This window comes from Orcinus orca, chromosome 3, assembly GCF_937001465.1.
Source record: "Orcinus orca chromosome 3, mOrcOrc1.1, whole genome shotgun sequence".
NCBI classification, from domain to species: Eukaryota; Metazoa; Chordata; class Mammalia; order Artiodactyla; family Delphinidae; genus Orcinus; species Orcinus orca.
In genome coordinates, this window is record NC_064561.1 from 3,699,154 (window position 1) to 3,727,010 (window position 27,857).

Below are 27,857 nucleotides of genomic sequence, written 5' to 3' on the forward strand. Positions count from 1 at the left end.
GCCACGCCCCTCGCCCGGCTCCGGACGTTGCAGCAACAAGTGAAGTCCGGGAAGGGCTGGAATTTCGCGGGCGCGCGCCCTGCCAACTGTGCACGCAGTGGGCGAACCCTGTACGACGCTGGATCCAGCCAAGGGACGCCCCTCCCTGCCAGGGACCCTAGGAATTCGGCCCTGGGAGGTGAGTGCGATCCTGGGGTCCCCCGCCCTTCTTTCTCCAGTGGCCAGATCGAGGCAGTGGGAACTCAGAGAGCATTGCGTGATGCCTCCTGCGTGTCAGGGGCCAGCCCTCCCCCCCTCCTCCCCCTCCGCCCCTCCTCCCCGTCTCCCCACTCCGCGAGAGGGTAATGGAGCCAACCTGGACCCAGCATTATGAGCAACTTGCCCTGACCAGCGTCACGCCACTTTATCCTCCCAACACTGTGTATCCCTTTATCATCCCCATTTTACAGATGAGAAAACCGAGACCCAGAGACAGTCATCCAGGGACACTGCAGGGGCCAACTCTTGGATCTTTGACTCCTGGATCAACCCCTTCCTGAAGGTGCTCACTTGGATTTTCACCACCCCCCACCAAAAAAAAAAATCCTTTATTCTCTTCGTCTATAAACCAAGGTCTCAAACTCAGATGGCCCCAGGGGCCAGGCAGGAGGTAAATGCCTCTGCTAAAAAAGTGACAGCATGTCCTGCCTAGAGGGAGCAGAGCTTTACCTTGGGGGAGACCCACCCACGTATTCACAGATCCATGGGGATTCCAGACTGTAGACAAAGTGTCCTGCCTCTTTAAAAAAAAAACCTCTGGACCAAATAAAACCCAATGGAGCCATATCCAGTCCAGGGGCCACAAGTTTGCCACCTCTGCTAAATTATTTGTGTTGGGGTGGGAATTCTGGAACCTCCGGAAAGAACATGGAAAAAATGGGGTGTCTGTGACTAGTGCATTTTTTTTTCTTTTTTTTGAAAGGGTCTATACTAGCATTGTGTGATAGAGCTTTCTGAGATCAGAGGAATGTTCTAGAACTCTGTGCCACGCAGTATAGTGGCCCCTGGCACCATACGGCTGTTGCCCACTAAGAAACTGAATATACATATTTAAGTAACCACATGCAGCCTGTCCGATTCCTAAGTGACTCTGAAACCCCCAAATGATTAAAGCAATTATATAAAATTATAGCAGATACAAATTTCACATTTGCGGCAGGCCTTTGTTCCCACTCACTCATTCATTCATTTTTCCTACTCATTCATTCAACAATTCTTACTGAGCTGCTGTGCTGGGGAGGGGAGCACAGAAGTGAGTAAAATAGATCCCAGCCTTGTGATGCTAACCACCCAGTGGGGAAATGGATGATAAACTAGATAAATGAGTGAAATGCATAACGGGTCTGGTGTTGGTAAATGCTACCAAGAAAAGCAAAGAACTGGGATTGAGAATGTGGGAGCTACACTTTTTAGTAGGGTGGTCAAGGGTGGCCTTTCAGAGTGCCGTTTGAGCACATAAATGAGGGAGGAGAGGAGGGAGACCCATAGAGATCCGGAGAACAGTATTCCTCATGATAGCAACAGCACGTGCAAAGGCCCTGAGGCTGAACCACGCCTGGTGAATTGGAGATGCAGCCAAAACCCTATGTGGCTGAGGCAGAGTGAGAGGTAGGGAGAGCACTGGAGGAGAACAGGTCTGCGATGTGTAGACCTCAGAGAGGTAAAGTGACTTGTCCAAGGTCACACAGCTGGAAAGTCACCAGGAGATATGCCTGGTAGCCTTCAGCTTCCAAGTGGCCTTCAGTGCTGGGATGTGGTCAAAATATCCCTGGTCAAGGGGATGTAACTCAATTTTGATGTGGAATATAAAGTCCTGATGATTTTGCCCCACATCTTCTGAACAAAACGAGAGCAGCCTCACTCACCTTCTTCCCTGGTGTGGAGATCAACCCCACCTCCAGTCCCTTGTGAACCCAGTCAAGGGTGCATGTGTAGGTGGGGGAGGGGAAGGAAAGGTGGCCACACCATCAGCTCTTAGCACCACTGCCCCTTCCTCCTGGAAGCCTTCCTGCCTGCCTCCCCAGGCTCCCCCAGGCTAAGGTTGCCAGATAAAATACAGAATTCCTGATTAAATTTGAATTTCAGGTCAACAACAAATACCTTTTGGGGGTTTAAGTGTATTCCATGCAATATTTGGTATATACTTATACTAGAAAATTATTCATTGTTGATCTGAAATTCAAATTGAGCTGGGCATCCTATTTATTTTGTTGTTTTTACTAAACCTGACAACCCTACCCCCAAACCCATGTCCACTTCTCTGCCCCAGCCATGTCTTCATGAAAACTCTGTCACTTCCCAGCCTTGGGGGACTCCTTGAGGACAGCACCTGTCCAGGAGTCCTAGGGTGGGAGGTAAGAAATAGCTGCTGTTTCTGAGCTATTTCATTACGTTATTCAGAGGCCAGATTTGGATTTCCCCCATTTTCTGGATGAGGAAGCTGAAGAATTAAGAGGTGATGTAGTTTTCCCTGGGACACACAGCCACAAACAGGTGGCTGCGGGATTTGGACCCAAGGTCTTTGTTTCTAAGTTCACTGCCTACCGCTTCCTCCTCCTCCTTTTCCTCCTCTCCATCCCCTTCCAGTGGAAAGGCTCTGAAAACTCCCCAGAACTTTTCCACTGGAACCTAAGAGAGGGAGAGGCAGGCAAGCAGTGTGCCACAAGGCGGCGCTGCTGGTCCCAGATTGGTGTCCTGGTCAATCTGCCTTCTGACCCTCCCTCCGTCCATCCATCTACCATCCATCCATCCATCCATCCATCCATTTATCAAGCATCTCCTATGATGTGTGAGCCAGGCCTGGCTGTGAGGACCCAGCGATTCACTGGATATTCAGTTATTCAACACAACAATTATTAAGTGCCTGCTGTATGCCAGGCCACTGCCAGGCAGCCGTGGGGACCCAGTCTCGACCTCTGCCTTTGCAGCACTCATAGTCCAGTGGGGAGACCCACACGGGATCAGCAGGGCCCCTTTAAGAACTTCACGGGGGGAATTCCCTGGCGGTCCAGTGTGTAGGACTCCAGGTTTCCACTGCAGGGTTCAATCCCTGGTCAGGGAACTAGGATCCCACGTGCCACGTGGCGCGACCAAAAAAAAAAACCCCCAAAAAACAAAACAACAACAGCAACAAAAAACCTTCACGGGCCTGAGGCACTTGACGCCTCCCTTCATGAAAAGATATTACAAATGATCTCTTACAATTGAATTGGTATTATTTTATTCATTGTTTCTTTTGATTTTAAGAGAAATTAAAATGAAGCCATTTTGTGGGTTCCTGAAAGTGCTGTGGACCCGGGGTCTCCTTTGTCTGATGACAAGTTGCCTCTGGTGACCAGGTGGTTAAAATAGAAGTGGTCAGGGCTGTGATGGGGATGCTCAGGCATGGTGGAGCCCAGAAGAGGTGCTGGACTTAGGTGTGGGTGGTGGTCCTGGAAGGCTTCTAGGAGGAGGTGATGTCTAATCTGAGGCCTGAGGGATGAAGTCAGGTGAAGGTACTGGAGCAGCTGTTCCAGGCTGAGGGAACAGAGAGGGTGAAGGTGCAGAGTGAGGCTGGAGGGTAGACCGTGGCCAGGGGATGGGGAGTATTGGTGGGGGAGAGATGGAGCCAGACAGTTGGCAAAGGCCAGGCTAACAGAGTCCTGAGGGCACTGGGGAGCCACAGAAGGTTCTGCAGTAAGGTCAGCAGGGGCATGTTGGAGCATTCGAAAGCTATCTTGGGCCATCCTGTGGATAAAGGAAACCTGGGAGAGGAACACGAGCCCACCTGCTTCAGGTAAGTCTTGAAAGGTGGAAGGGGGGTGTGCAGGAGGCTGTTCCAGAAACAGTGATGGTTATTCATTCCGGAAGTATTTATTAAACACCCCTTGTGTACCCTGCTCAGGATATAGCAGTGAACCAGACAGAACATCCCTGCCCTCATGGAGCTGATGTCCTAGTTGGGGAGACAGACCACGTGCAACAGTCAATGCATAGTATATTAGAAGATGATAAGAGTTGTGGAGAAAAATAGAGCAGGAAAGGAAGATGGGGAGTCGGGGTGGCTTACAGTTTTAAATAAGGTAGACCAGGGACTTTCCTGGTGGTCCAGTGGGTAAAACTCTGCGCTCCTAATGCGGGGGGCCTGGGTTCGATCCCTGGTCAGGGAACTAAATCCTGCATGTATGCCACAACTAAGAGTCTGCATGCCGCAACTAAAGATCCCAGGTGCTGCAACTAAGACCCGGCGCACCCAAATTAAATAAATAATTTTTTTTTTTTTTTAAAGGTAGACCAGGGAGACCTCACCGAGGAGGTGACAGTTGAGCCGAGACCTGGAGGAGGGAAGGCTGTTGGACTGTGTAGCTTTTAGGACGAGGTGTGCTCCAGGCAGCAGTAACAGCATGTGCAAAGGCCCTGGGGCAGGACTATGCCTGGTGTGTTGGAGGAACAGCAAGGATCCTGTGTGTCTGAAGCAGAGAGCAAGGGGGAAAAGAGGGAGGAGGTAAGGACAGGGAGGGGACAGGGGCAGGTCGTGCAGGACATTGTGGACCCCGGGGAGACTTGGGTTTTTACTCTCAGGAAGGTGGGAGCCATGGAGGCCTGTGGGCAGAGAAAGGATGGGACCTGACTCAGGTTGGGGGTGACGGGCCATACCTGGGGACCTGAGAGAACAGGCAGCTTTTGGGAAACCACAGCTCATTTGAGGAGAGGGGGGCTGGGAGTTGGGTATAGGGGTTTGTTGGAGCCCTGCTGGGGACGGGGCTTCCAATGTCCAGCAGAGGTTTTGGGCCTTTATTGTGGGAGCAGTGGGGAGCAACTGTCGGACTCAGAGCAGAGGAGGGGCCCCATTCAGATCTCTGGGGATGGAGGCGTGGAACCTTTGAGATTCAGGGAAGGGGGGCCGGATATCTGGGGGGCAGGCAGGAACTCATGGCCCCCTCTGCTGAGGATGAGGGGCAGATGGGAGAGAGACTGCAGCGGGGGAGTGACGGGCCATGGTTTGGAAGGTGAGGCTGATACGGGCCTCTGGCTGGGAATCCAGTGAGGGGTGAGGGTGGAGGGACCACCCCTGAGGCTGGGACCAGCAGAGGAGCAAGTCTGGGGGGATGTTGGTAAGCAGTTTTGCTTCTCCCAGAGCCCCTGGCCTCGGGTAGTAGATTTAGCAAGTAAAAATATAGGACCCCCAGTTAAATGTGAATTTCAGATACACAGTGAAATTTTTTTTAGCGTAAGTATGTCCCAAGTATTGCAAGGGACATACGCTGAGTAATTACTTGTTTACCTGCGCGACCTGTACTTTTTTCTGGCAACCCTACCCCAGCCAGGACAGATCTGCCCACGATGTCCCCCCAAACCGCAGCTCCGGCCAGTGGGTGGACAGCCTGACCGATTGTGGCCCCAATGGCCGGAAGACAAGGTTTTGTCTCCTTGTCCCGCTCGCCGCTCGCCGCAGGAAGCTGGGGGTCTTTTAACATGCAGGCCCTGGCCTGTCCCCGCCCCCCCCACCCCGCCCTGGTGGCGCCAGCTGCCCGCTGCCCCGTGCGTGGCTTGGGGGAGGGGAGCTGCTCCCAGAGCCACTGTCCCCTGGGCCGGCCCCTCCCGGGCCGGGATGGGGTGGGGTGGGGTGTGGGGTCCCACTGGGTACCCCCGGCCCCGGGATGCAGGGCCAGGGGTGCGGGCAGCAGCAAGGCGTCCACGTGGCCTTTGTCCCCCTCCATCCTGGTGGCCCATCCAGCTCGGAGCCCGACAGCGGAGGCCTCCTGGCCTTTCTGTGAAGTTCTGCAGGCCGAGCCGGCAGACTTCCTTGTCAGAATGTACTGGAAGGACAGAGGCCTACGGGCAGCTGACCAGGAACCAGATCCCTCGGGACCGCAGCCATTCCATCCCAGTGCCCCCATACTGAGTGGCCTTGTGTCGGGTGGCCAGGCCCAGAGGCTCTGGCCCAGCCCTCCGAGTGCCAGCTGCCAGGATGTCACGTTGTCGGGGAAAGAACACGCAGTCCTTGGCTCTCCCGGCCTCCGCTTTGTTCCCGGGAAGAGGAGGGGGCTTTTGTCCTGGCAGCCAGCCCCTCCCCCCTCAAACGGTCCCTTGAGGTGAAGATCGGAGGCACCTCGGGTCTGGGGGTTCTGGCCGGAGAGGGTCCCTTGTCACCCAGCGTGGCAGAGGAGTCCCCTCCCCCCCAGCCAGCCCTGCCTGCTCAGAGCTCCTGTGTCCGGACCTTGGGGGAGGCCAGGTCACCCCCTCGGGATTGGAATGCCGGAGGTGGCAGCAGCGGGGGGTTGGGGGGGGACATTCCCAGCGGGACAGGCGCCGTGATGACAGCTGCTGGCCCCCGCCTGTCCTGCGTCCCCTAAGTTGGAGGCTGCAGCTGGCGCGGGTGGCTTTGGTTTGGGGGGGCATGTTATTTTGGGGGTGGCGGCAAAGGAGCGTGAGAGGCGCCTCCACCCAGGGCAGGAAGTGGGGCGGCCCCAGCTGCGTTCTCCTGTTGGCACACCTGGCCCAGCGGGCACTGGCGGCCACCGCACAGGAAGTGTTCCCAACGCCCGCCTGTATGGTCCCCCAGTCGGAGGCCCGGAGGGGAGGCGGCCAGCAGGGAGGGTGCAGGGGCCCGCTGTTGTGGGCCAGAATCTTCCAGAAGACCCCCCCCACTGGGGTAGCAACGGTGCCTCTGGAGCGAGTGCTTACTGCGGTTGGTACCGGTTATAGACGTTAATCCAGAGACTTCGGGAGGGAGGGGCTATTGATGAATCCGAGTTCTACAGATGAGGAAACTGAGGCTTAGAAACAGAAGCGACTCCCCCAAGGTCACACAGCACAGAAACCGCAGAGCTGGGAATCTCAGTAGCATTTAGGATCAGATATACTAATAACTCAACATAGGCCTCCAACCTGATAGTGTGGACAGGGGGTCCCAATCAGGGCGATCCTTGGGGTGTCTGGAGACATTTTTGGTTGTCTCGGTTGGAGGTACACCTGGCATCCAGTGGGTGGGAGCCAGGGACGGTACTCCACACCCCACAGTGCCCAGGACGCCTCCCACAGAAAACGGTCCAGCCCCAAATGTAGTCTTGCTGAGGTGAAAAGTAATAATAATATTATTAATTATTATTAAGTATAATCTTCATTTTATTTTATTTTTAAACAAGGTTTGTTTGTTTTTGGGGGGGCCGCACCTCACAGCTTGTGGGATATCAGTTCCCTGACAACCAGACATTGAACCTGAGCCCTCTGCAGTGAAAGTCTAGAATCCTAACCACTAGGCAACCAGGGAACTTGCTAACCTTCATTTTATTTACTTATTTTTTTAAAGTCTTTATTGGGGCTTCCCTGGTGGCGCAGTGGCTGAGAGTCCGCCTGCCGTTGCAGGGGACATGGGTTCGTGCCCCGGTCCGGGAGGATCCCACATGCCGCGGAGTGGCTGGGCCCGTGAGCCATCACCGCTGAGCCTGCGCATCCGGAGCCTGTGCTCCGCAACGGGAGAGGCCACAACAGTGAGAGGCCCGCATACTGCAAAAAAAAAAAAAAAAAAAAAAAAACTTTATTGAATTTGTTACAATATTGCTTCTGTTTTATGTTCTGGTTTTTTGGCTGCGAGGCATGTGGGATCTTAGCTCCCTGACCAGGGATCAAACCTGCAGCCCCTGCACTGGAAGGCGAAGTCTTAACCGCTGGGCCGCCAGGGAGGTCCCCTTAGTCTTCACTTTAAAGATGAGGAAACCAAGGCCCAGAGAGCCTGTGTTTTGGACTCCTGGACCCCAGGTACCCATTTCCCTTGGCTGCTTCCTTACTGTCCTTTCAAGCTTTGCAGTAAGGGAAACTGAGGCCCAGAGAGGAGATATAAGTGAAGACTGGAACCCACAGCCCAGCACAGGCCCCTCTGCTCACAAATCGAGCCTGCAGTGGCTGTGTGGGCTCAGACTCTCCAGGGTCCCCATCCCAGCTCAGCCACTCACTGACACCCAGGGACCCTAGCAGGCAATGTCACCAGCCTCAGCTGTGTGTCTTCCTTCTCAGCTGAAGCAGTAATGAGAACCACCGAGGTTCAGGGAGAAGCAGCATGTACAAGGGTTAGGGCGTCTAATCCTGGCTGCAAGCACTTGGGCAAATCACTGCTCTTCTCTGAGCCTCAGTTGTCTCAACTGTAAAATGGGATGATAATCATTGTCCCTAACTCACAGATGATGGAGGGGATCAAATGAGGTAACACATAGCTTAGCATGGTGCCTGGGACATGGGAAACACCATATAAGGGTCGGATATTAAAAAAGAAAATTTTTAACTGTGGTAAAATACACAGAACATAAAATGTATCATTTAAACCTTTTTAAAGAGCACAGCTCAGTGGCACTAAGCACGTTTACATTGTTGTGCAACTATCCCCACCCTCCATCTCCAGAACTTTCTCATCTTCCCAAACTGAAACTCTGTCCCCATGAAACACTGACTCCCCAGCCCCTCCCCCAGCCCCCGGCCCCCACCATCTACTTCCTGTCTCTGTGGATCTGACTCCTCTGAGGACCTCCTGTGAGTGGGATCACACAGTATTTGCCCTTTTGTGTCTGGCTTATTTCTCTGAGCATCACGTCCTCAAGGATCATCCATGCTGTAGCAGGTGTCAGAATTTCCTTTTTGAAGCTGAGTAAAATTCCATTGTATGGATGGACAGCATTTATTTATTCATCCATTGATGGACACTCGGGTTGCTGAACCAGGGTGGTGTTAAGGGAAAGGGTAATAGTCTAGAAGGAATTTGAAAGTGGATTCAATAGAATTTGCCGAGGAATTGTTGGGGAATGTGGTTTTTATTTATTTTTTATTATTATTTTTTAACATCTTTATTGGAGTATAATTGCTTTACAATGGTGTGTTAGTTTCTGCTTTATAACAAAGTGAATCAGTTATACATATACATATGTTCCCATATCTCTTCCCTCTTGCATCTCCCTCCCTCCCACCCTCCCTATCCCACCCCTCTAGGTGGTCACAAAGCACCGAGCTGATCTCCCTGTGCTATGCAGCTGCTTCCCACTAGCTATCTATTTCACGTTTGGTAGCGTATATATGTCCATGCCACCCTCTCACTTTGTCACAGCTTACCCTTCCCCCTCCCCGTTTCCTCAAGTCCATTCTCTAGTAGGTCTATGTCTTTATTCCCGTCTTGCTCCTAGGTTCTTCATGACCTTTTTTTTTTCTCTTAGATTCCATATATATGTGTTAGCATGCGATATTTGTTTTTCTCTTTCTGACTTACTTTACTCTGTATGACAGACTCTAGGTCCATCCACCTCACTACAAATAACTCAATTTCCTTTCTTTTTATGGCTGAGTAATATTCCATTGTATATATGTGCCACATCTTCTTTATCCATTCATCTGTTGATGGACACTTAGGTTGATTCCATGTCCTGGCTATTGTAAATAGAACTGCAGTGAACATTGTGGTACATGACTCTTTTTGAATTATGGTTTTCTTAGGGTATATGCCCAGTAGTGGGATTGCTGGGTCATATGGTAGTTCTATTTTTAGTTTTTTTAAGGAACCTCCATACTGTTCTCCATAGTTGCTGTATCAATTTACATTCCCACCAACAGTGCAAGAGGGTTCCCTTTTCTCCACACCCTCTCCAGCATTTATTGTTTCTAGATTTTTTGATGATGGCCATTCTGACCGGTGTGAGATGATATGTCATTGTAGTTTTGATTTGCATTTCTCTAATGATTAATGATGTTGAGCATCCTTTCATGTGTCTGTTGGCCATCTGTATATCTTCTTTGGAGAAATGTCTATTTAGGTCTTCTGCCCATTTATGGATTGGGTTGTTTGTTTTCTTGATATTGAGCTGCGTGAAGGGAATGTGGTTTTTAAAAATATGTCCACACATTTTGGACACTGCTTTAAAAGGTGGAGCCCAAGTCTATTCCCTGTGAGTATGGGCTGAATTTAGTGAATTGTTTCTCACAAACAAAATACGGCAGAAGTGATTGTGTCCAATACCCGTGAGGCTTCTGAAACTAGGTGATAAAAGGCACCATAGCCTTCTTGCTCTCTCTTTTTCTCCCTCTCTCTCTCTCTCTCATGTCAATCGCTCCAGGGGAAGCCACGTGCAATGTTATGAGGATACCCCAGAAGCCCAGGTGGCAAAGAACTGAGGTCTCCCACCAACAGCCATGTGAGGGAGTCTCCTTGGAAGCAGCTTCCCCGACCCAGCTGAGCCTATAATCACAACTGCATTTAGAAAAGCTGTCTCTCTGACTGCTGTGTGGGGAATGGACTGTAGGGGCAGGAATAAAAGCAGGGCCACCTGGGAGGTGGCTACTGCAATAGTCCAGGGAAGCCTTGATGGTGGCAGAGGAGATGGAGAGAATCAGATGGACGGATTTAATAGTTATTTGGGAAGTAAGACAAACAGGACTTGGGAGAATAAAAGGTCAGTGATGACCCTCAGGTGGGGTCTTCAATGAAACGCAGATGGAGGCAGGGATGGAGGAAGATATGATGGCAGGTTTAGCTGTGGCCACACTGAGTCCATGTCCCCAAAATGTACACGGGTGTCCATAAACGTAGCTACCTGCATGATAAGAATAGACTAGAGGCTCTCCACTAAGGGTGATTCTGCCCACCCAGGGGACATTTGACAACATCTGGGGAAATTTCTGTTGTCACAACTGTGGCCGGGGGGTGGGGTGGGGTGGGGTAGGGTGGGTGGGGATGCTACTGGCGTCTCTTGGCTAAAAGCCGGAGATGCTGCTTAACGTCCTACAATGCACAGGGCTGTTCCCCATAAAAAGATTTATCTGACCCCAACTGTCAATTGTATGGAGGTGGAGAAATCCTATGGCTGGAATAAGAAAATCTACGTTGTGGTATGTATATGTATATATAATGGAATACGACTCAGCCATAAAAAAAAAAAGAACAAAATAATGCCATTTGCAGCAGCATGGATGCAACTAGAGATTATCATACTAAGTGAAGTAAGTCAGAAAGAGAAAGACCAATACCATATGATATCACTTATATGTGGAATCTAAAATATGGCACAAATGAACCTATCTACAAAACAGAAACAGACTCACAGACATAGAGAACAGACTGGTGGTTGCCAAGGGGGAGGGGGTGGGGGAGGGAGAGATTGGGAGTTTGGGATTAGCAGATGCCAACTATTACATGTAAGATGGGTAAACAACAAGGTCCTACTTTATAGCACAGGGAACTGTATTCAACATCCTGGTATAAACCATGATGGAAAAGAATATTAAAAAAAAGAATGTATGTGTGTAACTGACTCACTTTGTTGTACAGTAGAGACTGGCACAACAAACTATAGTTCAATTAAAAAATAAATAAATAAAGACAATCCCAACCTCAGTGGAGGTCGTTTATTCAGTAAAGTTTTATTTCTTGGATATGCAACAATCAAGTACAGAACGAGTTTCCTGGGCAGCTCGCCTCCAAACAATCCTCGCCAATCAGCTGGCAAAAGGTGAAAGAGCAAACAAGTCTCTCAGGGGAAGATTTTAAAGGATCAGTCCGGAAGTGACTTTTATCACTTCCTCTTACACCCCATTGGCCAGATCAGTCCCATGGTGTTGCCTAAGTGCAAGGGGTGCTGGGAAATGTAGTCCAGCCACGTCCCCAGGAGGAAGAAGGAAACAGTTGGATGGGAAAGGAGCCAGTTTGTGCCACAGTATTATTATCATTGTCCTCATTATTTCTGATGTTATTCCGAACTAGCGGCTTCCTGGATGTATTGTATTCCATCCACAGGGTCAGTGGAGTGATTTTTCAAATCTCCTTTCTCAAATCCTCACTCTCTAGCCCGTCTCCAAAGAAAAGTACTCCAAACATTTCTGCATAAGCCATAGGATCAAGTCCAATGCCCTTGACCTAGCATTTCCAGAGTTCAAAATGTTGACCAAGCAGTGGGATATGGATGTCTGCAGAAATGAACCCTGAAGCTCATCTATGTTTCAGGACCTGGTAGAGGAGGGTGAGAGGCTCTGCTCGGCAGGACTGGAAGGCTTCCTGGAAGAGGAGACCTGGGTGCTGTGACTTTGAAGAAAGCAGAAGCCCCATATCCGAAATCCGAGGAGCGGGAGAAGAATGAGAAGGGTGTGGAATCAGTGAAATCAAGGGAAGTGGATGTTTGCATAAAGAGGAAATGGTCGGGACTTACCTGGTGGCGCAGAGGTTAAGAATCCGCCTGCCAATGCAGGGGACACAGGTTGGAACCCTGCTCCGGGAAGATCCCACATGCCGCGGAGCAACTAAGCCCGTGCGCCACAACTACTGAGCCTGCGCTCTAGAGCCCGCGAACCACAACTACTGAAGCCCACGCGCCACAACGAGGAGCCACTGCAATAAGAAGCCCACACACCTCAACGAAGAGTAGCCCCGCTCCCTGCAACTAGAGAAAGCCCGCATGCAGCAATGAAGACCCAACACGGCCAAAACTAAATAAATAAAATATTTTTAAAAAGAAAGAAAACAGTATACCAAGTCCTCAAAAAATTAAACATAGCATTGCCATATGATCCAGCAAGGTCACTTCTGCGTATATACACAAAATAATGGAAAGCAGGGTCTCAAAAAGATATTTATGTGTGTACCGTGTTCGTAGCAGCGTTTTTCACAGTAGCCCAAAGATGGAAACAAATGTCCACCGATGCGTGAATGGATAAACAAAATGTGACGTATACAGACAACGGAATATTATTCAGCCTTTAAAAACAAGGGGGGCTGGTGGTGAGGGGAATGGGGAGTTAATGGTTAATGGAGACAAGAGTTTCAGTTTGGGAAGCTAGGAAAGCTAGTTGTGGTTGCACCACAGTGTGAATGTGCTTAATGCCACTGAGCTGTACATCTAAAAAATGGAGAAGATGGTAAATCATGCCGCGTGTATTTTACCACAATAAAAAAAGATACATATCGGAAGAGTGAGGATATTGGAATATGGAGTATATATAGGTGAGAGGATGGAACTGCCCTGGGAGTGATCGTGTTACTGTGATTATCTAGACGCTTCTAATTCTCAGGGTACTGGAAGAAGTGCAGAGTACAGGGACCCAGCACCGTGATGCTACAATTTACTGCAAAACAATCTGGGAGACAGAAAAAGAGGAAAAGAGCAAATATGGCCAAAATCAACAACAGGAGGCTCGAGGTGGATGATCACCTGTCTATTGTATAATTCTTTCAAGCTTTTTCCATAGGAGTTGGAATTTTTCCAAATAAAAAGTCTAAGAAGGACAAGGACAGTGAGGTGACCCTAGGCGCAGTGACCTGGAGGTCCCTGAGGCCTGACTGGTGAGCTGTTGGAGTTGGAGAAGTCCATGGAAGGGAAATAAATCCTAAAACTCATAATTAGCATCAGGCTGGCACTTACTGTGTTCCAGAAGTTCTCCTAAAAGCGGTGCACATACTAGCCCTTTTATTTTAATTTTTTGGCCGCACAGTAATATGGGATCTTAGTTCCCCGACCGGGATGGAACCCCTGCCCCCTGCAGTGGAAGCATGGAGTCTTAACCACTGAACTGCCAGGGAAGTCCCTAATCCTTTTAATCTTCTCCAAACTCTAGGGCTAACAACTTTTGTTTTTTCCATTTTACAGATGGGGAAACTGAGGCCCAGAGAGGAGAAATCCCTTGTCCCAAACAGAAGGAAGTAAGGATAGTATGGTGGGAAAGAATTGGAGGCCCCCCCCGGGTTCACAGACACCCCCTTCCGGCCTGATGACACCCCAGCTGTGAGGGCTAGTCACCAGCTGGCTTATGATCCACCTCTGGGATTCTTGAAACGCTCTGTCCCACCATCCAAGAGGAGCAGAGTCCCGAACACTGTTGTTATACATTAACAATCGCTTGTTATATCTTTAAACAACCACTTGGGGGCTGGAGTGGTGCCGGGGCCCTGAGGAGGACTCTGCTGTGATATCCCCACCTTAATTTCCCCCCCATATGGAACAGAGCTGGACAAAGGCCTTTGTGGTGTATGAGGTCAGGACCAGATGGAGGAAGGGTCTGGGACTGGGGAGCCCTTTGGAGGGCAAGAGGCATGGCTGGAAGGCTTCCTGGAGGAGGCGACATTGGCTCTGCAGCTTTGAAGAGCACAGCCCTTCTGGATCTAGTTCTGGAGAGGTGGGGATGGCCCAGACCTGGTCTCCAGAGCCTCAAGGATGCTCAGGCTGGGGCCAAGGACATTATGGCAAGCAAGAGCATCCTCTTCCTCCCTAAAATAAACCATTTTGAATTTTCGGGAAGCAGGGCAGCGGAATGACACCGCCTCAGGGTTGGATCCTTTTGTCCACTGCAAAAGGAAGATTACATACCCAAATCAGCAGGGGTACATCCCCACCCAGGCCCAGCAGTGACCCCTGCCAGGGAGCCAGGACTGCCACAGAAGCTCTTTTGGAGACACCCTGTAAACATGGCTGAAAGTGAGAGATCTCGCTCATGAAAAAAATTTTTTTTAAAGAGAGAAATAGCAAATTAAATCTGTGCATTCTATCTGCACCGCCTCCCCTCAAAAAAGTTTGATCTGAAACAGCATCTCAGAATGTTCCGGGATGCCTTGGGCCCGCCATTCAAGTGTATATGCCTCCCCTCTGCATGGTTTATGGAGGGCCCGCGGCAGGGGTGAGGCAGGTGCGAGTATTTTGTCGCCTGCGGGTGCTTGGAGAAATATTTCAGAGTCATTAGCCCAGAATAAACACTCTGGCCCATTCCTTCATTCCTGACCACCCAGGACCTGGTGGGCCGCAGCGGATGCTTTGGGGAACCGCCGGAGGTTTAAAAGATTTTAAGCCGAGGAGTATGGTGGCCCGACTTGTGCGGAGAGTCTTTTAGTTGCTTGGGGAATCGGATGACCAGATAAAATACAGGATGTTCAGTTAAACTGGCATATCAGGTAAACAACGAATGATTTTTTAAAGCATAAGTAGATACCAACTGTGGTGAGGGACATACTTATGCTAAAAAATTATTCTTCTGAAATTCAAGTCTAATTGGGGGTCCTGGATTTTTATTTGGAGGAAGGACAGAACGTGGGGATCCAGGTCAGGGGTCAGGAGACCCAGGTGCAGGTGACCGCCCTGGTCCAGGGGATGGATGGGAGGAAAGCTGGATGCAGACGAGGGCAGAGAAATAGGCGGATTCTGGGGAGATTTTGGAGAGGGGCCCCTATGGCTTGCTGATAGATTGGACGTGGGTGGATGTGCTGGGAGGACTTGGGCTTTTACCCTGAATGTGGTGGGGGAGCCGGGGAGGGGGACTGTGAGTGGACGAGGGATACGACTTGGATAAGAGGCTCCCAGACCCAGCCTGGGGACTCAGCAACCATCTGTCCCCATACATGGCCCCAGCCCGGGTCTCCCCACCTCGGTACTGTTGACATCTGGAGCTGGGCCATTCTCTGTGGGAGACCGTCCTGGGCACTGTGCGGCACAGAGCAGCATCCCTAGCCCCCACCCCCTGGATGCCAGGAGCGCACCCTGCTCCCCTCAATTGGGATAACCGATACAACCAGGCTTTGCCAGTGTCCTCTGGAGGGCAGAGTCGCTCCCAGTTGGGGATCCCTGGTCTTGGCACTGTAAGAGCCAGCAAGCAGATGGGTCTGGGGTGCTAACTGGGGTGCAGTCCTGGAAGGCTTTGTCCTCTACTGGTATTGAGTGATCTTTCTTGGGATGGGAGAAATGGAGGACCGCACGGCTGGAGCTTGGCAAGTTTCAGACTACGTGCTGCCCAAGCCTGGACTCATCTGAAGGCCATCTGCACGAGGCAAAGGAAGGACCTGCCTTAGAGTTTGATAAAACTTGAAATATTTAGACGTTTGGGCATTTAATTCTGATGATCCAGGCTCACGATAACACTGCTCCCGTCCAGCAGCCCGCAGCTGTCTGAGTCCACGGGGGCTCTGGTGATAATGATGGGCACCTTGACCTTGACACTGGTCAGGGACCAGGGCAGGTGGACGGTGCTGACCAGTTCGTAGTAGGTGTTCATGATCTCGCTGTCCCGTGTGCCGCAGCTCACGGACAGCACGGGCGGGAGGTAGAAAGTGCTGACGATCTTGGTGGTGTTGAAGGGTGTGATTTGGGTGTTGGCCTCCTGCCGAAGCAGCTCACTGCTGTCCACCCTTGAGTGTCGCTCTGCATTGGGTGTGAAGCCCTCGTACTGCACGTGGGCGTAGAGGGCAAAGATGACCGTCTTGATGCGCTTGCTGGTCTGGTTGTTGATTTCCGTGGTGAAAATGACCCTCTCCCCTGGCGTGAAGATGTTCTTTTCCATCTGGATCTGCAGGCAGATGGTGCCCTGTCTGCAGCAATTGTAGTAGATCTTTTTCTTGGCCTCCACGACCAGAGGATTCTAGAAGGGGGTGGGGGGAATGGACAATTGTGAGGCATTGCGGCCACAAGATCCACTTGCTCACCCAACAGTCCACCAAAGCCTTGAGCCTTTGGGACTCTCCTAGTAAGAGGCACTGGGATGGAATCTGGAGTCTTGGGGATTTTGCAGCCCAAAGTCATTCCCAGCTTTGCCATTTAATCAAAATCCTTTGCCATTCTGACTGTCAATTTCCTTGTCTGTAAAATAGACCTAAGAAATTCACAAGGCCCTGGCTTTATCCCCAGCTCCATAACTCACTTGCTGTGTGACCTTGTACCAGTGCCTTGACTTCTCTGAGTCTTAGTTTTCTGGAAGAGTCTTAGTTCAGACTTAAGGAGAAAATATTATGGGCTCTGAATCATGAAAACTGTAGAATTGAAATTATGTAACGTGTTTAACTAAAGGCTTCAAAAAGCAGCCTTTATATCAATTGGTTAGCTGCTGGATTGCAAATAAAGTCACATATACGTTATGTTTAATGTGTGGCTTGGGTAACGTTTGGCTTTTTATTTGTGGGTACTACTGTAAAAGATTCGAGGGAATTCTCTGGCCGTCCAGGGGCTAGGACTTGGCGCTTTCACTGCCGAGGCCCACGTTGGATCCCTGGCCAGGGAACTAAGATCCTGCAAGCCATGTGACCAAAAAATAAATAAATGAATGAAATAAAATAAAAGATTTGTTGTGAGGTGGAGTGCGCTTCCAATGATTTGCTCTCCACTTCTGCTGACTTCCTGTCTCTTCTTCCAGAGGAACTTAATACTTTTACAAGCGTGTGTGTGTGTGTGTGTGTGTGTGTGTGTGTGTGGCATTTGTCATGCTCATGCAAATGTTTGTATTGTTTAGGAGTACATTTATTTATTTGTGGTAGAAGTACACAGTATTGTTTGACATATCTGAATGCTTTAAATAAATCAAGCCTCATATCTTTTCCAGCAACCTGCTTTTCTAGCTTAACATCCTGTGTTTGAAAGGCATTCATGTTGGTGCCTGTCATTCTGATTCATTTGTTTCCACGATGGCAATGGAATGTGCTGCAAAATAGTTAATTTACCCTTCCCCCTCCAGGATAGACATATATATATATATATATATAAAATATACATATTTTATGTATATATATAATTTTTTTTTTTTTTTGCCATGCTGTGTGGCATGCAGGATCCTAGTTCCCTGACCAGGGATTGAACCCGCGCCCCCTGCAGTGGAAGCATGGAGTCCTAACCACTGGACCGCTAGGGAAAGATAGACATTTATATTGTTTCCATGTGTGTTTGACATCATAAAAGAGCTGGAAGGAGCATCTGAAGACACTTCTTGGGCTTACATACAAGAAAGAGTTGCTCTACCAAAGAAGATATACAGATGGTCAATAGGCACACGAAAAAAGGCTCAACGTGGCTAATCATCAGAGAAATACACATCAAAACCACAATGAAATAGCACCTCACACCTGTCAGAATGGGTATCATCAAAAATTCTACAAATGACAAATGCTGGCCAGGATGTGGAGGAAAGGGAACCCTCCTACACTGTTGGTGGGAATGTAAATTGGTGCAGCCGCTGTGGAGAACAGTATGGAGGTTCCTCAAAAAACTAAAAGTAGGGCTTCCCTGGTGGCACAGTGGTTGAGAGTCTGCCTGCCGATGCAGGGGACACGGGTTCGTGCCTCGGTCCAGGAAGATCCCACATGCCGCAGAGTGGCTGGGCCTGTGAGCCATGGCTGCCAAGCCTGCGCGTCCGGAGCCTGTGCTCTGCAACGGGAGAGGCCACGACAGTGAGAGGCCCGTGTACCGCCAAAAAAAAAAAAAAAAAAAGGGCAGAAGACCTAAATAGACATTTCTCCAAAGAAGACATACAGATGGCCAACAAACACATGAAAAGATGCTCAACATCACTAATTACTAGAGAAATGCAAATCAAAACTACAATGAGGTATCACCTCACACCAGTCAGAATGGCTATCATTAAAAAGTCTACAAACAATAAATGCTAGAGAGGGTGTGGAGAAAAGGGAACACACTTACACTGTTGGTGGGAATGTAAATTGATACAGTCACTATTGAGAACAGTATGGTGCTTCCTTAAAAAACCAAAAATAGAACTACTATATGACCCAGCAATTCCACTCCTGGGCATATACCTGGAGAAAGCCATAATTCAAAAAGATACATGCACCCTAATGGTCATTGCAGCACTACTTACAATAACCAGGTCATGGAAGCAACCTAAATGTCCATCAACAGAGGAATGGATAAAGAAGATGTGGTACATATATACAATGGAAAATTACTCAGTTGTAGAAAGGAATGAAACTGCACCATTTACAGAGACATGGATGGACCTAGAGACTGTCATACAGAGTGAAGTGAGTCAGTAGGAGAAAAACAAGTATCATATATTAACGCATATATGTGGAATCTAGAAAAATGGTATAGATGAACTTATTTGCAGAGCAGAAATGGAGACACAGACGTAGGGAACAGACGTATGGATACCAAGGAGGGAAGGGGAGGGTGGGACAGATTGGGAGATTAGGGGTGACATATATACACTACTCGGTATAAGATAGATAACTAATGAGAACCTGCTGTATAGCACAGGGAACTCTACTCAATGCTCTGTGGTGACCTAAATGGGAGGGAAATTCAAGGAAGAGGGGATACATGTATACATGTGGCTGATTCACTTCGCTGTACAGCAGAAACTAACACAACATTGTAAAGCAACTATACTCCACTAAAAATAAAGAGAGAGACACAGGCTACTATATACAAAGTAAATGATTAACAAGGATATATTATACAGCACAGGGAAATACAGCCATTATTTTGTAATAACTTTAAATGGAGTATAGTCTATAAAAATATTGAATCACTGTTATACACCAGAAACTAATGTAATATTGTAAATCAACTATACTACAATTTAAAAGAAAGAGTTGGTCTAGGACATAGAGTTGATGAATTTTTTTCTGTAAAGAGCCTGATGATGAATCTTTTAGACTCTGCAGGCCACATAGAGTATTTGTTACATATTATTCTTTTTTAAAAAACCACAACTCATAGTTGAAACGTAGATTTTAATATTGTGGCGAAAAGCACAAATCTATATATCCATCGGCATCTAAATCTATGAAAGAGAAATAAGTTTCATGAAATAATGCTTATCCTTGCTACATGCCTGCTGAGAATTCCTCTTCTATCCTCTTCTATTCTATTTAATCTATTCTTTTAAAAACTGTTGATTGGACCCTCTGAATTGATTTTTCTGGTATTTCTAGTCTACTTACGCTATTCTATTCTATCATTTTGTTTTATATAAAACGAAAATGTTGTAACCCACCAAATTTATTTTTTCTGGTAAATTCTATCCCCTTTTACGTATTCAATACTATTCTATTCAGTCCTACACATTGATTTTATAAAAACAAAGTCTGTTGCAACCCACCAAATTTATATTTTCTGACATATTCTATTCTCTGTTTTCATTTTTAAAAATTAATGGCAACCCACCAAGTGGACTTTTTCTGATACTTTCTATTCTACCTATTTTATTCTCTGTTCTGTTTTCTTATTTTATATTAAGAACAACAACGTTTGCAACCTACAAAATTGATATTTTTTGATATTTTTCTATTTTGGTCCTGCCTATCCTTTCATTTTGTAGAAATATGCTTTGCAACTTGCTAAATGGATTTTGCACCCTACTAGCGGGTCATGACCTGAGGTTTGAAAAACACTGTTCTAGGTTCAATGCCTTTCCTCTTGGAGACCTCAGGCTGACCCCCCCGACCCCTTCAGCCTCACCTCCTACCGTCTGCCTCTGGCTTCTGCCTATCTTCAGCCTTCCCACTCTTTCCCTCCTCTTGGAAGGCTAATTGCAGCCCATTTCATTCTAAACCCCTCCAGTCTTATTCGAAAATTCGTTGCATGCGTTAGGACCCTGCAGGCATTAAAGGACTCACTGCCCTAACTCAAGGCCAAGCCAGCAGTTCTGTCCTGGTCCTGAAGGAAGTGCCGAGAGGCATCAGGGGTGGCCCATCAGAGAGACCCCCCCGCACCAGGCCAGGTGGGGTGGCCACAGGGCTCTGATTTCCAAGAATATTAGGGCATAAACTCAACATTGATTTTCCATACCCAGGAGTTTTTTGGGACCCCATATTCCTTTGGCATATATGAAACTTTGGGGGGATTCATTCATTCAACCAGTATTCGTTTGTATCAACTTGGTGCAAAGTTCAAGGAAAACCCATAGCAGTGAAGACCAGTCCAGTCTCTGCTCTGGTCTGGAGATGGACATATAAATGGTACATTCCTTTTTTTTTTTTTTTAGTGGTACATTTCTTTTTTTGTTGTTGTTGTTTATTTATTTATCTATTTATGGCTGCTTTGGGTCTTCGTTGCTGTGCACGGGATTTCTCTAGTGGCGGCGAGCGGGGGCTACTCTTCGTTGCGGTGCGCGGGCTTCTCATTGCTGTGGCTTCTCTTGTTGCGGAGCATGGGCCCTAGGCACATGGGCTCCATAGTTGCGGCTCATGGGCGCTAGATCGCAGGCTCAGTAGTTGTGGCGCATGGGCTTAGTTGCTCCGTGGCATGTGGGATCTTCCCGGACCAGGGCTCGAACCCAGGTGTCCTACATTGGCAGGCGGATTCTTAACCACTGCGCCACCAGGGAAGCCCTAATGGTACATTTCTGATAGGGATAAGCTATGAGGTTAGGCAAGGGGGTGAGGTAAGGGGAGTCAGGATGCCAACTCTTTCAGACTTCTTGGTTAGGAGAGGTCTTGGGGACATGTCCTCTACCCAATGGTACTGCTTGTTGGAAGAGGCAACGGGTCACGTCTTTCAAAATTCTAAAGGTACACAGAGAGGAGTGAATGTGGAAAAATTGGAACCCTCGTTCATGGCTGGTGGGAATGTAAAATGGGGTGGCCGCCGTTGAAAAGAGTCTGGCCACTCCTCGAAAGGTAAAACAGAGTTACCATCTTTCCCAGTTCCACTCCTAGGTGTCTACCCACGAGAAATGAAAACTCGCGTCCATGTAAAACCTTGCACACGTATGTTAGCAGCAGCATCGTTCCTAACAGCCAAAATGTGGAAACAATCCAAGGTCCATCAAGAGGTGAGGGGAGGGACGTCCAGACCAGGCAAATCCACAGAGACAGAGAATGGATTTAGTGGTGGCTGGGGGAGGGGACGGAGAGGTTTGGGGGTGACAGCTAAGGGATGCAAGACTTCTTTGGGGGATAATAAAAGTGTTCTAGAACTGACTGTGGTGAGGGCTGTACAACTGTGTGAATGCACTAAAAGCCATTGATTTGGACATTTTATTTTATTTTTATTTATTTATTTTTTATTTGGCCGCACCGCTTAGCACATGGGACCGTAGTTCCCCCATGAGGGATCAAACACACGCCCCTTGCGTTGGAAGCATGGAACCTTAACCACTGGACCGCCAGGGAAGTCCTGATTTGGACATTTTAAAGGGGTGAATTATAAGGTATGTGAGTTGTATATCAATAAAGATGTTAAAAAAAAAAAGTGGAAGGGGAAAAGTTTGCCCCTCCCCTACTCCCTCCCAGGAGGCAGTGTCTGTTGCCGGTTTCTCTGGTCTCTGGAAAGAGACGTCTGTTTGTTACACCTGCAAGGAAGTTCTGTGCAGTTTTTGTTTTTACCACCAACGGCTAGACACGCTGTTCTGAACTTTGCTTTACTCGTTCAACCCAGTAACTTGGAGGTGCTGAGAGGGAGAGCTGCCTCACTCTCTGTCTCTGTGTCTTGGTCTCTCTCTCTTTCTCTCTTTGCTGTATCTGTAGAGTTGACCTTTGTGTACTGCTACTTTAATTGACTTAGCAACAAACATTTAAGCTGTTGCCAGTTTCTGGCCACCACAAACAGTGCAGTGAGAGGTCATGTCACACACGTGAAAGGACAGCGATGGGAGAATTTTCTAGAAGGGAAATGGATGAGGCAAAGTGCGTGTTCATTTTAATATGGATATTGCCTTCTGTGGGGGTTGTGGCGGTTCATGGGGGCATCAGCAATGCCGGTGATTGAAGACCTGGCTTCCAAGCAAAGATCTGAAGGATGAGGGGGAGGGATAGGAAGATCCTGTCACAGGGTTCCAGGCGGAGGGCGCAGCCTGTGCAAAGGCCCTGGGGCAGCACCATGCCTGTCGTGTTGGAGGAACAGCAAGGAGGCCAGTGTGTCGGGAGCAGAGTGAGTGAGGGGGAGAGAGGGAGGAGGGGAGGGCAGGGAGGGGACAAGGCAGGTGGTGCAGGGCCTTGGGGGCCGCAGGGAGGCCTTGAGCATTTACCCCGTGGAAGGTGGGAGCCCTGGAAGGCTGAGCAGGGTCATCACCTGAATCCTTTCAGCTGCTATGAGAAGGACAGATTATAGGAGTCAAGACTCCGTGTCTACTTGGACCAGAGCAGTAGCTTCTGCCCTGGTCCACCAGCTCCTGCCCTCACCCTGCCCCCTACAATCTGATTAAAACAGTACTGAGTAGCTGAAGAAAACACCATATTTCTGTACTCTCAAAACATATCTGTAGGGACTTCCCCGGTGGTGCAGTGGTTAAGAATCTGCCTGCCAGTGCACGGGGCACGGGTTTGAGCCCTGGTCCGGGAAGATGCCACATGCCACGGAGCAACTAAGCCCGTGTGCCACAACTACTGAGCCTGCGCTCTAGAGCCCGCGCGCCACAGCTATGGTGCCCGCGCGCCACACTACTGAAGCACGCATGCCTAAAGTCCGTGGTCCGCAACAAGAGAAGCCACCACAGTAAGAAGCCCGCACACCGCACTGAAGAGTAGCCCCCCGCTTGCCGCAACTAGAGAAAGCCCGTGTGCAGCAACAAAGACCCAGTGTAGCCATAAATAAATAAATAGGTAATAAAAAGGAAAACATATCTGTAATAACTCTCTTTGCTGCTATAATAACGATTTGAGCTCTTCCCATTTACTAGGCATCCCCTATGTGTACACATCGTGCTGGGTGCTTTGTGATCCCCACAATCGAGGAAAGATTAGTAGTAGTAGTAGTAGTAGTATTCCCATTGTACAGATCAGGACAATCGAGGGTCTGGGAGGTGCTGTTAATTGCCCAAGGCCATCGGCTAGTGAAGGATCTGGCGGCAGAGATCTCAAGCTAGGTGTGGTCCCATACCAGCATTTTGCCCCAATTCCTGCCTTGTGCCCCCTGCACCCTAGATTAACTCTTGAGGGAAGAGCCAGAGAAGGGCCAGAGCCCGCTCTGGGTCACACAGGGAGCAGGTGGCCAAGCGGGCCTTGAGCTCAGGTCTGCTTCATCTGATCCACCCCTCCAAGCATCTACCCCCCTGAAGTAGGCCGGGCTAGAGATGATCCCTGTTACACAGATAAGACTACCCGGGACTTCCCTGGCAGTCCAGTGGTTAAGACTCCATGCTTCCAATGCAGGGGGTGCACGTCTGATCCCTGGTCAGGGAATTAAGATCCCACATGCCATGTGGTGCAGCCAAAAAAAAAAGGCTCCCTGTGGCAGCAGCAGCAGTGACAAGATTTATGGGGACTTAATATTCTGGGGCTCTCTCCTACCACCACTGCCGGCCACTGTGCAAGGTCCAGAACTTGCATGAAGTCCACTCACTGCTCCTTCTGAGATCTAGGGGACAGGCACCATCTCTGTGCCCATTTGACAGATGAGGAAATGCAGGCACAGAGAGGCCACATCACTTGCAGAGGGTCACACAGCAGGTAGGTGGAGATGTTAGGATTTTTAACTTGGACGTTGAAAACTAAAATGCCAGCCCTCTCAGCCACAACACTCTGATGACAAATGGGTCCCCAGGGAGGTGAAGTGACTTTGGCCAATGTAAGTCCACCCTCCCTTACTTCCACCTCTGCACCTGGCCTCCAGAAGCTGTCCAAAAACTTCCTCCGCTCAGGTGACTGATGCCACAAGGCCCTTCCTTCCCCCTGAATGGAGGGCATCCCCTTTCCGTGCTTCTTGGTGGGGGGCACCACCTCCATTATCAGTTCCTGGAGAGTCACCAAGCACCCAGGACCCTCAGTCAGGGGTCACAGAGGGGCCTTTGCTCACTCTTTTTTTTTTTTTTTTAATAACATTTATTTATTTACTTATTTTTGGCTGCGTTTGGTCTTCGTTGCTGCACGTGGACTTTCTCTAGTTGGGGCGAGCGGTGGCTACTCTTCATCGTGGTGCACGGGTTTCTCATTGCGGTGGCTTCTCTTTGTTGTGGACCATGGGCTCTAGGCTTAAGGGCTTCAGTAGTTGTGGCATGCGGGCTAGTAGTTGTGGCTCGTGGGCTCGGTAGTTGTGGCGCACGGGCTTAGCTGCTCCGCGGTATGTGGGATTTTCCCGGAACAGGGCTCAAACCTGTGTCCCCTGCATTGGCAGGCGGATTCTTAACCACTGCGCCACCAGGGAAGTCCCTCTGCTCACTCTTGATTCTTGAATGTCAAGGACATTCAGGGCCCATGTCATTCCCTGTGGGGGGCACTGCGGGGTGTGGAGCGTCATCCCTGGCCCACACTCTCTTGATCCCACTCATCACCCCTCCCCAGTTGAGACAACCAAAAATGTTCCCAGACATCTCCCAGTGTCCCCCGCAGGGGCAGAATCACCCCAGTTGAGAGCCGCTGGTTTAGTTCCTGCCCTGGTTTCTGATTCCCCGTTTGCGAAATCACTGGGCCGGAGGAGCGGCCAACACCTTCCCTTCTTCCAGGTCACGGCCTCCCGTCTCCTGGCTGCCCGCCTCCCCCTGCCTCCGGGGAGCTTTGAGGACATGCCCTACCCCTGCTCCTTCTGCATCACTACCTGCAATGGGTTTTCTGCGTGGAAATCCGAAGAAGTCCCTTGAACCAACAAGTACCTTCTCTTCTTGGCTAGAATGTGCTCCCGACCCATGCAGGAGGCCTGCACGAAGTAAAAGACATGGCCACTTTTGCTGGTGAAGGTAGAAGGGAGCCTGGCAGGTAAGTTGAAATGGAAGTCAAAGGTGCGGCTGCCTGCACTTAACCAATTATCTGAAAGCAAAACACACCGATGCCATCAGAAGGTTCTAGAATCTTTTCTTCCCTCTTTTCTTTCTTTATTGTTTTGGCAGGGAGCTTGTTCTGGACCTGGCCTGTTTGTCCCTGAGCTAGGCTTAGCTCTGTGATTTTTAGGGATCGAAAAAGCCTAGGCCCATAAATATTAGGTCTCAGCTACGCTGGAGACCGATGCCCTGGGTAGGTGATGCGACTGGGGTGGTCACTCAAAACCACTGACCAGGACTTGCTCACCCGTGCTCTGGGCCTGGGAAACTGGAGGTCTGGCTGCAGGATTCGATCGCATATTCATTCAACAAACACACCTTGGGTCCCAAGGCAGGCAAATCTCCCTGCCCTGGCAGAGCTTGGCCTTCAGTGCACAGCATACAGTAGGTGCTTAATATTTGTTGATTGACTGAGTGGTGATGGAAGACCGGGGAGGGACTCACACTACCCCCCATCTCTGTGACCTCCCTGTTTTATTTTTTTTTTGCACTTCTCCAAAACCCCCTTATTAGAGCGTTTTCCCTGCCTGATGGCAACCCCAGCGACGCCAGGGACCCTGTCTGTTTTCTTCGCTGTTGTATCCCCAGCATCTGCCATGGTTGTTGTGCACAGTAGGTGCTTAATACATGTTTGTGAAGTAAATGAGTGAACCCATCGCAGGCTTGGGGCTGATGCTTCTGAGGGGAAAGGATGCTTCCCTTGGAAATGGAGAAGGGTGATAGCTGATAATGTGGGTGGTGAGGGGTGGGGGAGTGTTTTGGTTGAAAAAACGAACACCTAACAAACATTACTGTATACCCCTCCCCCCCCGCCCCACTATTCTGAGCCCTCCCCTCGACATGCCATTAAATCATTAAGTCCTCAAGGCAGTCTTAGGAGGCAGGACTTTTTCCTATTCCCATTTTCCAGGTGGGTTAACTGGGACACAGAGAGGCGGCCTAATTGCTGAGTATGAAGGCCCAGCAGGTTGCCGTTCCTCCCTTGGATATCTGGGCAGGTCCCCCTCCCATCACTAGATCTGAGCTTGGTAGTCACCTCTTTGGAGAGACCTTCCCAGGCTACCCTATCTAAAATTAAAAAAAAAAAATCTACAATTGAACTTTGTTCAGTCAAGCATTGGCCAAGTGTTCTGCTTGACTGTGGACTACCCGGAAACACCCCCATGGACATATTTTGGAAAGGACATATAGTTTCCTGGTAGCTTAGGCTTCCTGATGTCTGTCCAGACTTTAGATTTGAACCTGGCAGAGTTGGGGACTAGTCAGTCCTTCCCACAGAGAGCTTTCCTAGCCTTCTCCCTCCTATCTCTTTCCCTGTGACCAGGGGAACCAGGCCTCTGCCCATTTCTGATATCCCCGGGGGTTTGTTGATTGACTAACAGATGTGTTTACCTTCCAGACCCCGGTTCCTATTCTGGCTAAGGTTGGCGGCTGGCCTTGTCCTTACCCTCCACTGGGAATGTCTTTGTCTTGTGCACATAGTCAGCCTTGTTGTTGCAAATAACATCTCGGCTGTAATCGCGGGATGCCCCAATTTCTTCATTCCACTCCACATAACCTCTTCCCACGAGCTCCACCTTCACGATGGGGTCCACCAGGGTGCTGTTCAGAGTTAGAACCACCTGCCCTTTTATGCTGGAGCCGGCCAGGTAGACCGCATCCTTGGGCAGCACTAATTCAATGGACTTCACCACAGACATAGGGGGTTGGGGTGACGGAGAAACATCCTCCCCTCTCCCCCATGTCACTGAGATACCCGGTTCCTTGGCCACAGTGACGTCATCTGTCTGTGACATCATCCAGCCAGGGTTCCGGGAAGGGTTCCCCAATGGCCAGGATGAGAGGCAAGGCTGTTGGGAGTGGGCGGCTGCTTGGGAATCCCAAAGTCCTCACTGGTTGGTGAAATGGTAGCCTGACCTCTTTTTCCTAGGAAATAACGAACAAACGAACAAGAAAACCACAAGATCCCAACATTGCTGGCGACTAGGGAACAACTGTCATCCTGCCAGAGGTCTAGGGGCCTGGGTGGGAAGAATTCTTCCAGGCCCTGTGGTGAGGCAGGCATCGTGAGCTCTATTTACAGATGGAGAGGCACAGGGCATGAGCCCAGGGGTATTTTCTGCCCCATCCGATGGCCCCCAAATGTGGGTGTGTGCACCCCCTTCTCAGGGTTCACAGATTGATGCTGGGTCCTACACAGATAATCGTTTTCACCTTTTGTCTGTTTGTTTGTTTTGGCCACACCATGAAGCTTGTGGGCTCTTAGCTCCCAGAGCAGGGATTGAACCCGTGCCCTCAGCAGTGAAATCTCGGAGTCTTAACCACTGGACTGCCAGGGAATTCCCAGTCGTTTCCACCTTAATAGCTCTATATTTATATCAGTGTGTGTTAGAAGGAAAATGATAGCCATGGCC

General features: G+C 49.4%; 1 protein-coding gene and 1 long non-coding RNA gene across 2 annotated transcripts; one reads left to right on the top strand and one right to left on the bottom strand.

Annotated features, from left to right (window-relative positions):
• The first annotated feature begins 22 nt into the window (after window positions 1–22).
• LOC117195691 (uncharacterized) lies at window positions 23–1,097 on the top strand. Its single transcript, XR_004475452.2, has 2 exons — window positions 23–178; window positions 450–1,097. It is a non-coding gene; the product is annotated as an uncharacterized LOC117195691 (long non-coding RNA).
• A 14,716-nt stretch (window positions 1,098–15,813) lies between these two features.
• ARRDC5 (arrestin domain containing 5) lies at window positions 15,814–27,219 on the bottom strand. The gene is made up of 3 exons (XM_004277237.2): window positions 26,891–27,219; window positions 25,224–25,432; window positions 15,814–16,383 (listed from the first exon to the last, which is right to left on the bottom strand). The coding sequence occupies exons 1-3, from the start codon at window positions 27,141–27,143 to the stop codon at window positions 15,856–15,858; spliced, it is 990 nt and encodes a 329-aa protein (XP_004277285.1). The 5' UTR covers window positions 27,144–27,219; the 3' UTR covers window positions 15,814–15,855.
• Between the last annotated feature and the right edge of the window lie 638 nt (window positions 27,220–27,857).